The following is a 14,080-nucleotide window of genomic DNA, read 5'->3' on the forward strand; positions in this document are numbered from 1 at the left end:
AAAAAAAGATTAAAAAAAAAAAAACAATTTCAATTCCTTGAGGACTTTCTTTCTTTTCTTTTAAATTTTCAATAGTATTTTATTTTTCCAAATATATGTTTAGATAGTTTTCAATATTCATTTTTGTAAGACTTTGTGTTCCAATTTTTCTTCGTCCTCTCTTATCGTCCCCCACCCCAAGACAGCAAGCAATCTAAAATAGATTAAATTTGTTCAATTCTTTTAAGTTTTTTCCATATGTGTCATGTTATACAAGAAAAATCAAACCCAAAGGGAAAAAATCTGAGAAAGAAAAAAATGAACAAACAAAAGTAAAAATACTTTGCTTTGATCTATATTCAGTCTTCATAAGTCTCCCTTTAGATATAGATGGCATTTAAGGAATTTATTTTCTATTGAAATGAAATAAAAATGTAAAAACAATACTTAACCTGAAAGTATGCTAATAAATCTAAGCTCTTGTTAATATAATAACTAGCCTAGCTCAGTAAATCAGTTAACAGGTATTTTTTAAAGACGTTATGTTAAAACACAGTGCTATATGTAAGGGACACAAAGAAAAGCAAAACTACATTAGGAAGCTTACATTCTTTTTTTTAATGTATTTTATTTTTCCTTAGTTAAAGTCAAGAAAAATTTTAATATTAATTTTTTTTAAAAAAGATTTGTATTCTAAATTTTTCTCCCTCCCTCCTGCCCTTCTCTTTTCTGAAGATAGTAGGTAATTTGAATATCATTTTTACATATGCTATTATGTAAGACATTTCCATATTAATCACAGTTGTAAAAGAAGAAACTGATCAAAATGGGAAAAAAGAACCATGAGAAAGAATAAAGTAAGTGAAAAAAATATGCTTTGATCTACATTCAGAGTATATCAGTTCTTTATCTGGATATGGATAGCATTTTCCTTTGTGAGTCCTTTGTACTTGTCTTGGATTATTGTGTGGCTGAGAAGGTCTGAGTCATTCATAGCTGATCATCGTACGACATTGCCAATAATGTGTAGAATGTTTTCCTGCTTCTGATTATTTCCCTCAGTTCATATTAGTCTTTCCAGGTTTTTCTGAAATCTTCCTGTTCATTTCTTATTGCATGTTAGAATTCCAGTAGGGAGCTTGCATTCTAACAGAAGACACAACATACAAATGACTCTGTGCATTTAAGATATATCTAATTTAGGTAGACAGTAATCATAGAGAGAAGACACTAACAATAATGAGAGAAGAAGGAGACTAGGAAAGCTCTCCTGATGAGTATAAGATTTGAGCTGAGTCTTGAAGGAAGCCAAAAGAAACTAAAAGCAAGTGGTGAGAGAGCAAGGGCATACCAGCTATGGATGATAACTAGTGAAAGGCAAGTCTAGAAAAAAGCCCCATGTCATTGGATTATAGAATATACAGAGAGAAGAAGATTGAAAAGATAGAAAGAGGCCAAGTTGAGATAAACTTTAAAAGTTAAACAAAATTTTCTATTTGATCCTGGAGAGCCACTAGAATTTATTGAGTAGGAGGGTAACATGGGTTAACCCACTCGTTAGCTCATCATAGTCATAAGCAGTAGGAATCTTAGATACTTCTGAATGGATCTTCCTTCTAACACCCTTCCTCTCACTACCTCATCATCACCTTAGTCTTCTTCTCTTTTCTTCCCAGGTCAGCCACTCTTAATAGAGCCAAAGACTGTCACAGGCCAGTTGGGGAAGTCTCTCAACATTGCCTGCCACTTCCCCTGCAAGTTTTATTCCTATGAGAAATACTGGTGCAAATGGAGCAACCACGGATGTACGACCCTGCCCAGTCAGGAGGAGGGTAACAGCAATGCCTTTGTGGACTGTAATCAAAGCAGCAAGATTGTTTCTCTCACCCTGGATCCTGTCACAAGAGCCCATGAAGGATGGTACTGGTGCGGGATGAAGAAGGGCCAGCAATACGGACAGACAGCTGCAGTCTATGTGTCTGTGGAAGAGGGTAAGCCTTGTCTGGAGAGTAGAATCCAGCCAACAGCCTGAGTTCTAATCTGGGGCAAATCCTTTATCTCTTGTAGTGCCCCCTTCTCTCTTTCTCTCCTCTCTTTCTCTCTCTCTCTTTCTCTCTCTCTCTCTCTCTCTCTCTCTCTCTCTCTCTCTCTCTCTCTCTTTCTCTGTCTCTCTCTCTCTCTCTCCGTTTCTGCCTGTCTCTGTCTCTGTCTCTGTCTCTTTCTCTTTCTCTCTCTCATTTGTTTGTATTATTCATTCATCCATTCATTCAGCACTTATGATGTACGAAATACACTCAAGGTACTTTGATAGATGCTTGATTATCAGTGTAATGAAAAGAGTACTGTATATGAAGCCAGAAACACGAGTTCAAATCTTAGCCCAGGAATTTATTACCTGGGTGACATTGGACAAGTTATTTTTTCTGTCTAGACTTCCATCTTCCATCATCTATAGAATGAAGAAGTTGGAAATAGAGGACTTTTGAGGATGTTTCTAGTCCTTAATCTTGACCCCACAAAATTCTTTTGTCAACAGTGTGATGTGAAAGTAAAAGTTTAGCATAGGAACATGGGGTGGAAGTGGAGTGTGCCCTTTAAGGTCTAATGTCTCAGGTGTACCACCTGGCAAAGGTACAAACTAGATCTCTGGCTTTCCACCGAGGCACGCCTTAGGAGTTGTTTCAAGTATGTGCTATTGTCAGATTACCAGCAGAGGGCAACATTTCCAGATTTAGTCAACCCTATCTCCCTATGATGGGTACTAGAACTTTGTGATTTGAATGGGATGTTTTCTTTCTTTGAAGGAACCAGCCTCAACATATACATAGGAAGACATTTAAGGGGGCTTTGAGGATGATAATGTAGTAAACCTTAATAGAAAGAGACAGTTTCAAACAAGCAGGAGGGAGCTTCTTATTCCTCTTTGGCTTCTTTTCCACTATAGTGGATAATACTCTGTGGAAAGAGTACAGATTTGGGGGTCATAGGTTTTGGTTTCAAATTATTGTCAGGGCATAATATGTGCCTCTTACTCTAGTTGAGAAAGTTACATGTCCAATTTTTGAGCAAATCATTGAATTTCTCTGGCTCCCAGTCTCATCTTTAAGATGAGGGAGTTGAACTTTGAAGATCCCTTTGGATCCATATGTATGATCCCACAATCCCTCTGCTCCAATCTTCACTGATGGGGGTATCTCAGGGACTTTGAAGAGGTTCCCTAACACCTGAAACTCAGATGCTTCTTTTCCCCAACTTTGAGGTAAATCCTTCCAGGACTATCCTATCACAAGTGGATCCCCAAGATTGAGAAGATAACATTGCTGTTATCCAATCTTCAAGTCAAGGACCACTCAGCAAACATTTCTTAAGCACCTGGTCTCATGTGTCAGGCACTGTACTAGGCACTCTGGGTTTGCAAAAATGAAGATAGCTCCTTCAAGAAACTCAAACTACCTACATGAGCCCAAATAAACACAGTCCAGGATACAGTGTGAGGAAAGGCAAAAGAGAGATCTCCAGGTCTAGGAACTCTGAGAAAATTAGAGAATGGAGAGAGAGCACGTCTAGACAGAGGGAAATCAGGGAAAGCTTCCAAGGGGAAGTGACATCTAAGCTGGACTTGGAAGGAAAAGGAGGAGTTTAACAAGTGAAGATGACTAACTGGAATGAGCTGAGAAATCAGGAATACATAATCAGATGGGGAATGGGTAGCAATCTGGTTCACCTGAAACATAGTAGAGAAGCCTAAAGAGAAGCAGAAGAAAATGAGACTGCATAGGGAAGATGGAACTCAGTTTGAAATGTCTTCAAAGCCAGACTGAAAAATAGTATTTTACTCTGCAGGCAATTAAGAGCCACTAAAGAGTCCCTAATTTCTTGTAATCTTCTTCCCCATTGATAAAATGAGGAGATGGGATCCTAAATAATTTGTCAGGTCTCTTCCAGCTCTTCTAGTTTGAGTCTATGATCTTACCATTGAGTTCTTTTCAAGCTGAAAGTGGCTATTCTTTTTCTTCTGTATAACCTATAACTTATACTCTGTTCTGCCCAGGCTCCAAGGATGCTATCCAGCCAGTCAATGCTGTGTTAAATGAAGATGCTGTGCAGCCTGAAGTCAGAGGCAAAGGAATTGAGGAGCCTACAGATGAGGGGAGGTCAGAAAGTTCACTCCTTTTGCTAGGGACAAGTTATTCTGGAGCAGGTCCCAGGCAGGGTTACAAGAAGGGACCAAGTCTACTTGAGAAATTCCTCAACTTCTTGGTTTGAATATGCAAAAGATTGAAGCTATATCCATAGTCTTACTTCTTGTGTTAGAGGGTCCTTTTCCTTTCCTTTCTTTTTTTTTTTTAAAGAAGGTTCTTTTCTGAAAGCACAGAAGTCCTAATTATGTCCCATTGGGATTCTATCCCTCTGGGAAATGTTTTAGAATTCAGAGCATTACAATTCTTGGGAGAAGGAAGGAATTCAGAAAGTAGAAACAGTACAACTCCTATTCAAGCCAACTTCGAGGAAAAGGATTCCAGAATTAAAATAAAAGCTCTAGAGTATTAATTGGCTAGATAAAAAAGAGCACTCATTTTGGAGTTTAAAGATCTGGCTTTGGTTTCCACCTATACCATTACTTATATGTGTGACCTAGAGTTCAGTATTCTCTGAAAGTAAAGGGGTTGGACCAGGGGAATCCCTAAGATTCTTTCTGGCTTTTATGATCTATTTAATATGCTCTCAAAGTTTTAATAGGCACTGGAACATAGAAAAGTCTGACCTCCTACTTGTCTTTTAATTAGCATGGAGCACCTCCTATTTCCACCATTTCACCCTCCCTATTGCTAACCTTCTTCCAACCAACTTATGTCTCATTCCAGCACCAAGGAACACAGTGGAAGCTCAAAAATTCTGGTCTCTACCCTGGTGCCTGTGGCTGTGGTGTTAATTGTGGGTGCAGTAGCATTAGGAGTAGTCAGAGCCCGCCATCGGAGGTTCAGCGGTGAGTTCACTATGTCAGTCTCCAACATCCTAACACACAAACTCTAACAAATAATAAAATTACATTTGGAGGGAGGATGGGATCTTCTTCCCATAAGAGGTGGCATTTGAGCTGGAATTTAAAGGTAGTTAGGGATTCTGAATTGGAAGTGAAGGCTGGAGAACTTTTCAAGTAGGGGATGCAGCCTATACAAAGGCTAAGAGGTGAGAGATGGGACATCAATGTTTAAAGAAGAGTAAAAATGTCACTTTAACTGGACCCTAGATAATCAAAATCACAGGTCAGGACCACTCCTCCTTAAAAAAAAAAACCTACTTATGGAGGGGAAAGAGAGGCAATTATCATGCAAAGGTAATTTTTGTTCAGCTTTAGAAAATAATCAGACCCTCAATTCATCCTAGGCTGTGGTATAGAGTTCTCAAAGTTTAATCTTCTTTTGAATTTCCAAGTGTTTTTGAAGCAACATTCAAGGTGACACATGGATACAGTCCTGGACATAGAGTCAGGAAAACCTGAGTACAAATCTGGCTTCAGATATTTATTAGCTATGGGACACTGGACAAGTAATTTAACGTCTGTTTAACTCAATTTCCCCAACTGTAAAAATGGGGATAATAATAGCACCCATCTTACAGGTGGTTGTGAGGATGATATTTAGTAAGTGCTTTAGAAACTTTGTTATTATTCCCCTTCTTCTCTTCCTCCCTATACCTAATCCCTCTTCCTCGCACAGATCGAATTTCGGTTGGAAGCTACAGAACTGACATCAGCATGTCAGAATTAGAGAATCCCAGGAAGTTTGGAGCCAATGAGAACACAGGAGCTTCTGTTCAAGAGACTACTTTGGGAGAAGATGGTATGACTTTCCACTCAAGGGAGTCTTCAGGAGTGTGCTTTAGGACTCTATGGGGAGACCAGAATCTGGAGGGGAGTGTAAAAAAGGCAACCTGGTCTAAGACAAAATGGTATTGTGGTATTCTGAAGCAGAGAACCCGGGCTTTGAACGACAATTCGGTCACTAAATGTGTCACCATTGCCAAGTCACTTAACCCCTCTGGGCTCTAGCTCTAGATGGGATGTTTCCCAGTTATAATATGGAAGGACTGAGTTAGATGATCTCTGAGCTAATTATTTCTAGCTCTAAAATAGGGCAGGAATATTAGGCTTGGGGAGAGAGACTTTTTTGTCTGGGAATTCCTAATTGGTCTTTCACTCTTTTCACAGAATTCATCACTCAGACTGAAAACCCTGAGGAAATCCAAGAACCTAAGCAAGTCAAAAGGGTAAGGAAAGAAACTGGTTATTTTACCAAACGAAGATGAGAAATTTATCATTGAGCATTGGATAAAATTGTTAGTTCTTCCTTTGTGGGTTATAAGACACCAGTATAGTGCAAAAACCTCTTCATAAAATATTAGTCTTATCTTGTTTCTGAGGGTGATGGAGTGATGCTGTGTGTGCAGAGGAGGGGAGAGGAAGGAAAGGGAGGGGTACCAGGTGGGCTGCATTTACAGCTAGCTCTTCCCTTTTGAGTAGGAGGTAGGAAAAAGCTGTGAAAATGCAGTATAATAATAGAAATCAAGTGATCAGGTGGTATATTTTCCCCTGAGTATTGGACCAGATTGGCTGTGCCATTTAAAGGTGCTACTCAACACATTTTTAAGTATAGGTATAAGGTATAAGGTATAAGTATATTGCCAATAAAGAGAGAGTTGAGGGGCACAGGATGCCCACTCAGATGCTACAATACCTTAACTCATGAATGAATCCAATTATTAGGCAGTCACTAAGATCCAAGTACAGTATGAGCACTGGGATACAAATACAAAAATGAGACAGTTCCTGCCCTTAAGGAACTTAAATTCTAATAAGAAAAACAATTCATAGTCTTGCCAATAATGTTGCATTTCCTTGTATTAGGTATGACTCTCTTTTGGCTTTTCTATGCAAGAAAAATACTCTCCCTCTCTCTCTTCTTTCTCTGTCTATATGCCTGTTTCTCTTTCTGTCTCTGTGTCTCTCTGTGCCCTGCCCCTGTCCCTTCCTGTTTCTTTCCCTCCCAACCCCTATCTCTTTGTCTTTCCATCTCTTCTCTGTGTTTCTGTCTCTGTCTCCCCCTCTCCTTTTGTGTATGTCTCTCTGTCTCTTTTTCTATGTGTGTTTGTGTCTACCTGCCTCTGTCTTTCTCTATCTCTGTCTCTCCCCCTCTGTGTGTGTATTTCTCTGTGTCTCTGTCTCTGTGTCTGTCTCCTTTTATCTCCCTCTCTTTTTGCTCCTCTCTCTCCCTCTCCCTCTTTCTTCTTCTTCCTCCCTTCATCCCTCTCCCTTCCTCCCTCTTTCTCTCTGTCCCCCCTTTCCTCCTTCTCTGTCCCTCCCTCCCTTCCTCTCTCTCTCCTTCCTTCCATCTCCCCCCACTTTGTCTCTCTATGTCTCTCTCTCTTTCTCTCCTCTCCCTCTCTTTCTGTCTTCTTTCTCTCCCTCTTCTTCCCCTTCTCTCCCTCCTTCCTTCCCTCCCCCTCTCTCTTCCTCGGCTCTTTCTCCCTCTCCCTCTCTTCTTCATCCTCTCTCTCCTTTTCCCTCTCTCTCCTTTTCCCTCCCTCCCTTCATCCCTCTCTTTTCCTCCCTTTTCCTCTCTATCCCCCTTTCCTCCTTCTCTCTCCCTTCCACCCTCCCTTCATCTTCCCTATCTCTCTCTGTCTTTCTATCTCTGTCTCTCTATGTGTCTCTCTTTTTCTTTTTCTCTTTTCCTTCTCCCTCCCACTTCTTTCTCTCCCTCTCCTTCTCCTTTTCTGTCTCCTTCCCTCCCCTCTCTTTCTCTCCCTCCCCCCTCTCTATCTCCCTCTCTCTCTCTCTCCCTCCTCCCTCCTCTCTATCTCCCTCTCTCTCTCTCCCTCCTCCCCCTTTCTCTGTCTCTGTCTCTCTCCCTCCCTCCCTCCCTCCCTCCCTTTTTATCCCTCCTCTGTTTGTCTCTCTATCTCCTTTTCTTTCTCCCTTCCTTTCCACATGGTCATGCATGCATGTCTGTCTGGCCACAACTCCCCATACTGAGGACATAAGGCAAACACTCTGATTGTATTGAACTATTTTTTTTCTATACCCATCATAGATAAAGGCTAGCAGGAGCTGTTCCATACCATGAGTTAAAAGAATATAGTAAGACCAGGGCCGGGATTTTTAGGGGTTTCTATGTTTTAAGCCTGAGAATAGCCCCACCCCTCTCTATCTGTATTCCTTCCTCCATCTTCTCACCTATCTGCAAGAATAATGGGAAAGATGACAACTATAAATGAGTTTAATGGTGGTGGTGGGGGGGGGGAGGTCATGGCTCAAAAAAGCAGGTAATGGTTGTGCTTCTGTGTACTTTGGAAGTGGGGGCAATGATTTTAGAAGATTTTAAAAGAATCCTCTTCACTCTGTTCTCTCCTCATTCTTCCCTCCCCACTGACACAAAATGAACTGAAACCTGTTGTTTCTCTCCTAGTCTTCCAAGGAAGAGGCAGATATGGCCTACACCGCCTTCCTGCTGCAGTCGAACAACATGGCCAATGAAATTCCCTTGGATGGCCCCAGTGATGCTTAACCAGATTCCCCTGTCTGCATCCTGTCTCCCATCACCCTCCTTCTCTGGCTCAATCATCTGCATGACCTCCAGAATCACCTTTTTTTTAAGACCCTGTCAGCACTCCCTCTGCACGACTGTCCTTCTCTCCTTCCCTTGATTTTGTTGGCTCCTTTCCCAGAATTTGTGGCTAGGGTGACTTCACTAATTTTCTCCTTCATCTTCTTCTCTGAGAAGGCAAGAGATCCAAAAATTCATCAGCTTAATTTCCACTGAGTTGTCCCACCAACAGCAGTGTATGGGAGGGACCTTATATAAACTGCTTTGCTTTTAGAGGGATTGGGAAATAAAACATTTCTTTGCACTTCTAGCCAGAAGAAGTCAATGGGATCTAAGATCTTCCTGTCACATCATCATTCCATACTTAGCTGATTAAAGGGACTTTTCCCTCCCTTCTGTGGAAACTTCAATCTTTACTGTAGAAAGAAATTGCTTGTTATGTGACAAAACTCTAATATCTTACATGAGTACTCTTACGTAGTTTATATTTCTATTGGAATTCAGAGAAATCTTGAATATCAGACCTAGAAAGAACTAGAGAGATAGTACAGTCCACCCAACAAATTTTACAGAAAAGGGAACTTTGGTTCATAAGGGAAATTCCTTTTCTTAGGGAAAGAAAGCTGAGTTGGACTAGAAGCTACATGTCCTTCTTTCCACTTTATCATTGCTGGAAAGGAGAGGATAAGAGGAGGGAGGCAGATTTGCCACTTTAGAAAAAAGAGAGAAGTTGAGAACAGAGGCTTGGAAATGCTCTGGAGCCTTGTAGCAGGATTCTATCTTTCCTGGATATTGAATAAAGAGAAGATTAATAACACATCACTCTACAGATTGACAAGGTGGGGAAAGGCCTGTGACTAAGGAGGGGAAGAAGATGATGTTCAATAAATGAATTTGGGGGGGGTGAGCATTTTGAGTCTCTAAGACTGGAGAAAGAAATGGAAAACTAATCCAATATCTTTGCCAAGAAAATGCTAAATGAGGTCATGAAGAGCCAAAGAGTTGGACATTACTGAAACCACTGAACAATAACAATACCCTAAGGCAACATCCATGGGTAACAAGCTGATGCTTCACTAATTCAGGTTATTAATTGATTAAATATCGTGATTATCATTGTTCCAGCTGCACTTAAGTTGGGTTCCTTCTCAAAGATAAATTGGGTACTTATCTTTTTCAGTTAGTTTTTTTGTTTTGTTTTTTTGCTGAGGCAATTGGGGTTAAGTGACTTGCCCAGGGTCACACAGCCAGGAAGTAATAAGTTTCTGAGGTCAGATTTGAACTCAGAGCTCCTTCCTGACTTCAGGACTGGTGCTCTATCCACTGCACCACCTAGCTGCCCCATATAGTCCTTGATTTTAAAGAGCCCATTCTCAATGATACTGTAATGATACCGCTCCATCTAGAAGGGACCTTCTCACTGCCCTCACAAATTTTGCAGATCCTTCACAAAATTCACAGTTCTCAAGTCCAAGAAAGCAGAAGTACATTCTAATCTCAAAACACAATCCAAAACATCACCCATTTGAAGCTCATAAGATTCTACTTTGGAATCTAACTAAACTGGGGTCAAATTGAATTTTATTGAATTTAATCCCTAACTCAGACAAGTCCTTTGTATTTATAAAAGTCTATTATCAAAACTTCCCTCTCACACTTTTGGTCTTGGTTTCCTATGGAATAAGTAGGAGTTTTATCTTCATTCTATAAAAGGAACTAAAGTCAGAGACAGGTTCAGCAATTTGCCTACAATGGCACCAGAAGATAATGGTAGAGTCTGGTGTTCTTTCTACTTCATTGTGGTGCACAGGTATGACATCTTTTAGTGAGCAACTGGCAGTCAAGTGACACAATGAATAAATTGCTGGACCTGAAGTCAAGAAGACCTGAATTCAAGAGCTGCCTCACAGGAGCATGATTCCAGTCAAGTCACTTAACTTTTTCTGTCACTTTTGTCATATGTAAAATGGGGATAATATCACCTAGCTTTCACAATTATTATAAAGATCAAATGAAATAAATTTGTAAAACACTTAGTAGCACAGAGCTTAGGACATAGTAAGTGCCTTATAAAATGGTAGATATTCTTGTGAGAGATGAAGTATGTTTATGAGGCTAGGACCATCTTCAGCCTTGGTAGTCCTAACGATACCAATTCCATTCAACAAGCATTTGTTAACTTCCCTTTATGGATAAGACATGGTGCAAAGAGACAGGGGCTGGACCTTCAATTTTATTTGGCTAGTAAACCCTTTCTACCAATGCAGATTGGCACTTCTGCAAAGTGAAGTCTTAAAGACTTTCCAAGAGCAGTGAGAAGTTAAGTGACTTACCCAGTCAGTATGGTTAAAACACAAACATAGATTTTGAACCCAGCTTCTTGGCTTCGAGGTTGGCTCTCTCTCTACTCATCTGTGCTGCTACTCAGGTACTGGGGTTACAAAGACTAAACATAGTCCCTGCTCCCAAGAACCTAGTGCTTGGATCAGTTTTTCTACAAGACTTGCTTATAGGCTAGGTTTACACTCTACCAAAAGGAACACAACCATTATACAAATGAGGATATACAAAGTAGAATATGATGACAGGAGGCCTTTTCTGGTCCTCCTCCCTTACTAGACCTAATTGTTAGTGTCATCCTTTCAAGATCACCTTGCATCTATTGAATAATTATATCATATGTCCTGATTCATACATATATATATTTTCATGTACACACTCCCATTAGAATGTAAGCTTTTTGAGGACAGAGACTGTTTTGCTTTTTCTTTGTATCCCCAGTGATTAATATAAAGTCTAGCACATAATAAGTGCTTAATAAATCATCATTGATTGTTTGATTGATAAGGGCAAAGAAAGGGTCCAAATTTATAAGATATTTGAGGAACCCTGAACGCTTTTAGCTAGCAAGGATTAGGGTAATGAGGTAGAAGAAGTACAAATCAAAGAATGCAGTCAAAGAAGATGAATGGGTTGGGAGATTCTTTGGCTGAAGTTGGGGGGTGGAGGAACTCCCCCATCTAGCCATCAGTACCCCTGGAGTTTTGAGATTCTAGTATTGGAGTGTGCCAGGACTAGCCCTTTGCAAAATTATTTATTAAATAGATGAAATTTGATCAGTCATCTCTGCCAGGGTAGGATGAATTCCCCAAAGCAAGTCAGGAGTTTCTCAGTAAATACCAAAGTATTCAGAAAAATGCTGAGAAGTGGCTGCTCCCTTATTTGAAAAGTACAAAGAGGACAATGCTCCTTTTGGACTTAGACAAATAACTGATTCCCTCTAAAAAATTCTGGATAGCATTTAGAGTTTCCACAGTCCAGATCATAAGTAGAAAGTGTCTCCACCAGGGTAATTGGCTAAAGCACTAAATTCTTTCCATAATTTATTTTTATCTAATTGAATTGAGATATACTAGGATAATGAAGGACCTTGAGTCCATGTTATAAAAGTATCAATTGAAACAATTGGACATATTTGCCTTGGAAAAGAGAAGACTTATGAGAGTATGAGAGCTGTCTTCAGATTTTTGATGGGCTGACTCATAAAAGAGGAATTAGATTTGTTCTAAATGGGCCTCCTGGGGCAGAGTCAGGACAATTTTAGGCTTGATATCAGCAAGAAATTTTCCAATCATGGTAGCTGTCAAAAAAATGGAATTAAATTGCTTTAGAACCTGCTAAGCTTTCCTCTCTTTACAAGTCTTCAAGGAGACGCTGGAAAACCAATTGGTTATGTTATAGCCGGGGTTATAATAGGCATAGGTTGGACTTGGTGCTATTGAGGTCGCTTTGAAGTCTCAAATTCTGTTATTCTGGGATCCAATGTGATTTTATAATCTGAATTTCTGATCCCTGCTTCATAGTTGCTGAGCAAGCTGATCATTTAACTACTGAACATGTTACATGTAATAAATAGTATTCACACTTAACCACTAACTGAGCCCCAGTCTTCTTAGCTGCTACAACTGTAAAATCCCTATTGTTACATGTATCCACCTCCTACTTCTGTTCTTTGGCATAAACCAGATAAGAGACTGAGTCTATGATTTGGGAATAGGGCTAAGGATCTATAATCTATAGAAATATGGATACGTACAAAGAAACTCTGCTCCAGTGTTGCTCCAATACTTTCATGGTCACTGGAGGAATGACTTTTTTCAACCACAGAAACAGTTGGAAAGAACTTAGGAGATATCTTCAGCTCCCTTCACTTTACAGATGAGTAAGCAGAAACCTAACTTGTTCAGGATCACACAGGTAGGGAAGTAGTGAAGCCAGAATTCAAAGCAAGTTCCTCTGCTGCCAAGCTCAGCCCTCTGGAGCACCATTATACCACAGAGAAGGAAGGAAAGAAATAACTATTTAGTAAGTGAGCCCAGTTCTGTGCTAAGCATTTGTATAGTACCTACTTTATTATTATCCCCATTTTACAGGCTAGAAGTTGGGCTAAGTGCTTTTTTTTTTTTTTTTTTTGCAAATATGATCTCATTTGAGCCTCAAAACAACTGGGAGAGATAAGCTATTATTATCCCCATTTTATAATTTTAAAAAACTGAGGCAAACAGAAGTTGTGACTTGCCCAAAGTCACACAGGTGGTAAGTGTTTGAGACTGGATTTGAATCCATATCTACTTCATTCTAGGTCCGGTGCTTTATTATTTAGTGGAGAAAATAGCTAAACTGACAAAAGTCATGGATTGTTAATGTTCAAATTGAGAATTGAGGCTGTATGACCTAATAGAGGGCCAAATTTGAAGTCAGAAAGACCTGACTTCAAATCTTGCCTCAGTAATTTACTATTTTGGTGCTGTGATCCTAGACAAGTCACAAATTTCTGTTTGCCTCAGTTTTTTCAATTGTAAAAATTGTAAAAATCCTCATTGAGTTGTCTGATAATGATGACAGTAACAATGATGATGGTGACAAAGGCTATGATAATGTATTCACAAGAAGGAGAGGCAGCCTGGTATAATGAATACCAGTCTCGGAGTCAGGAAGACTGATTCACATCCTTCTTCTGTGACTATGGACAAATCATTTAATCTTATCTTTTCCCAGTTAATTCTTTTTTTTTTCTGAGGCAATTGGGGTTAGTGACTTGCCCAGGGCCACACAGCTAGGAAGTGTTTACTGTCTAAAACCAGATTTAAACTCAGGTCCTCCTGGCTTCAGGACTGGTGCTCCTAGATGCCTTCCAGTTAATTTTTAAAGATCACAAGTTGCACATGAATTGACAATCTACATCTATGTTGGGAGTTTCTATACATGTAGAATGACAAATGTGGACAATTTTTGAGAAAAGAAGTAATTGACAGAAATATTGCTGTGGATTCATAGCTAATCAAAACCATATTTTACAATTAATACCAGTCAAATTGAATGATTCTGTGGCTTTCTGGGCTGATTAGATTTCTTAGCTGACACTCAATAATTCTCTGGGCACTGGACTCTTTCCAAAATTAGATAGGTTCTATTCTCCCCAGAGCATTTTTGTG

At 39.8% G+C, this 14,080-nt stretch overlaps 1 protein-coding gene across 2 annotated transcripts in view; it reads left to right on the plus strand.

Annotated features, from left to right (window-relative positions):
* The window catches only part of PIGR (polymeric immunoglobulin receptor), a 29,336-nt gene extending 19,934 nt beyond the window's left edge, over window positions 1–9,402 (plus strand). For both annotated transcript variants that reach the window (XM_051998497.1, XM_051998498.1), the window contains exons 6-11: window positions 1,656–1,970; window positions 4,031–4,133; window positions 4,845–4,966; window positions 5,700–5,822; window positions 6,191–6,249; window positions 8,448–9,402. In XM_051998497.1, the coding sequence (XP_051854457.1) occupies window positions 1,656–1,970; window positions 4,031–4,133; window positions 4,845–4,966; window positions 5,700–5,822; window positions 6,191–6,249; window positions 8,448–8,546 (821 nt within the window). In that variant the 3' untranslated portion in view covers window positions 8,547–9,402. The remainder of the gene's footprint in view (window positions 1–1,655; window positions 1,971–4,030; window positions 4,134–4,844; window positions 4,967–5,699; window positions 5,823–6,190; window positions 6,250–8,447) is intronic.
* Window positions 9,403–14,080: the final 4,678 nt, after the last annotated feature.

Source organism: Antechinus flavipes, chromosome 4 (assembly GCF_016432865.1).
Source record: "Antechinus flavipes isolate AdamAnt ecotype Samford, QLD, Australia chromosome 4, AdamAnt_v2, whole genome shotgun sequence".
In the NCBI taxonomy this organism is placed as follows: Eukaryota; Metazoa; Chordata; class Mammalia; order Dasyuromorphia; family Dasyuridae; genus Antechinus; species Antechinus flavipes.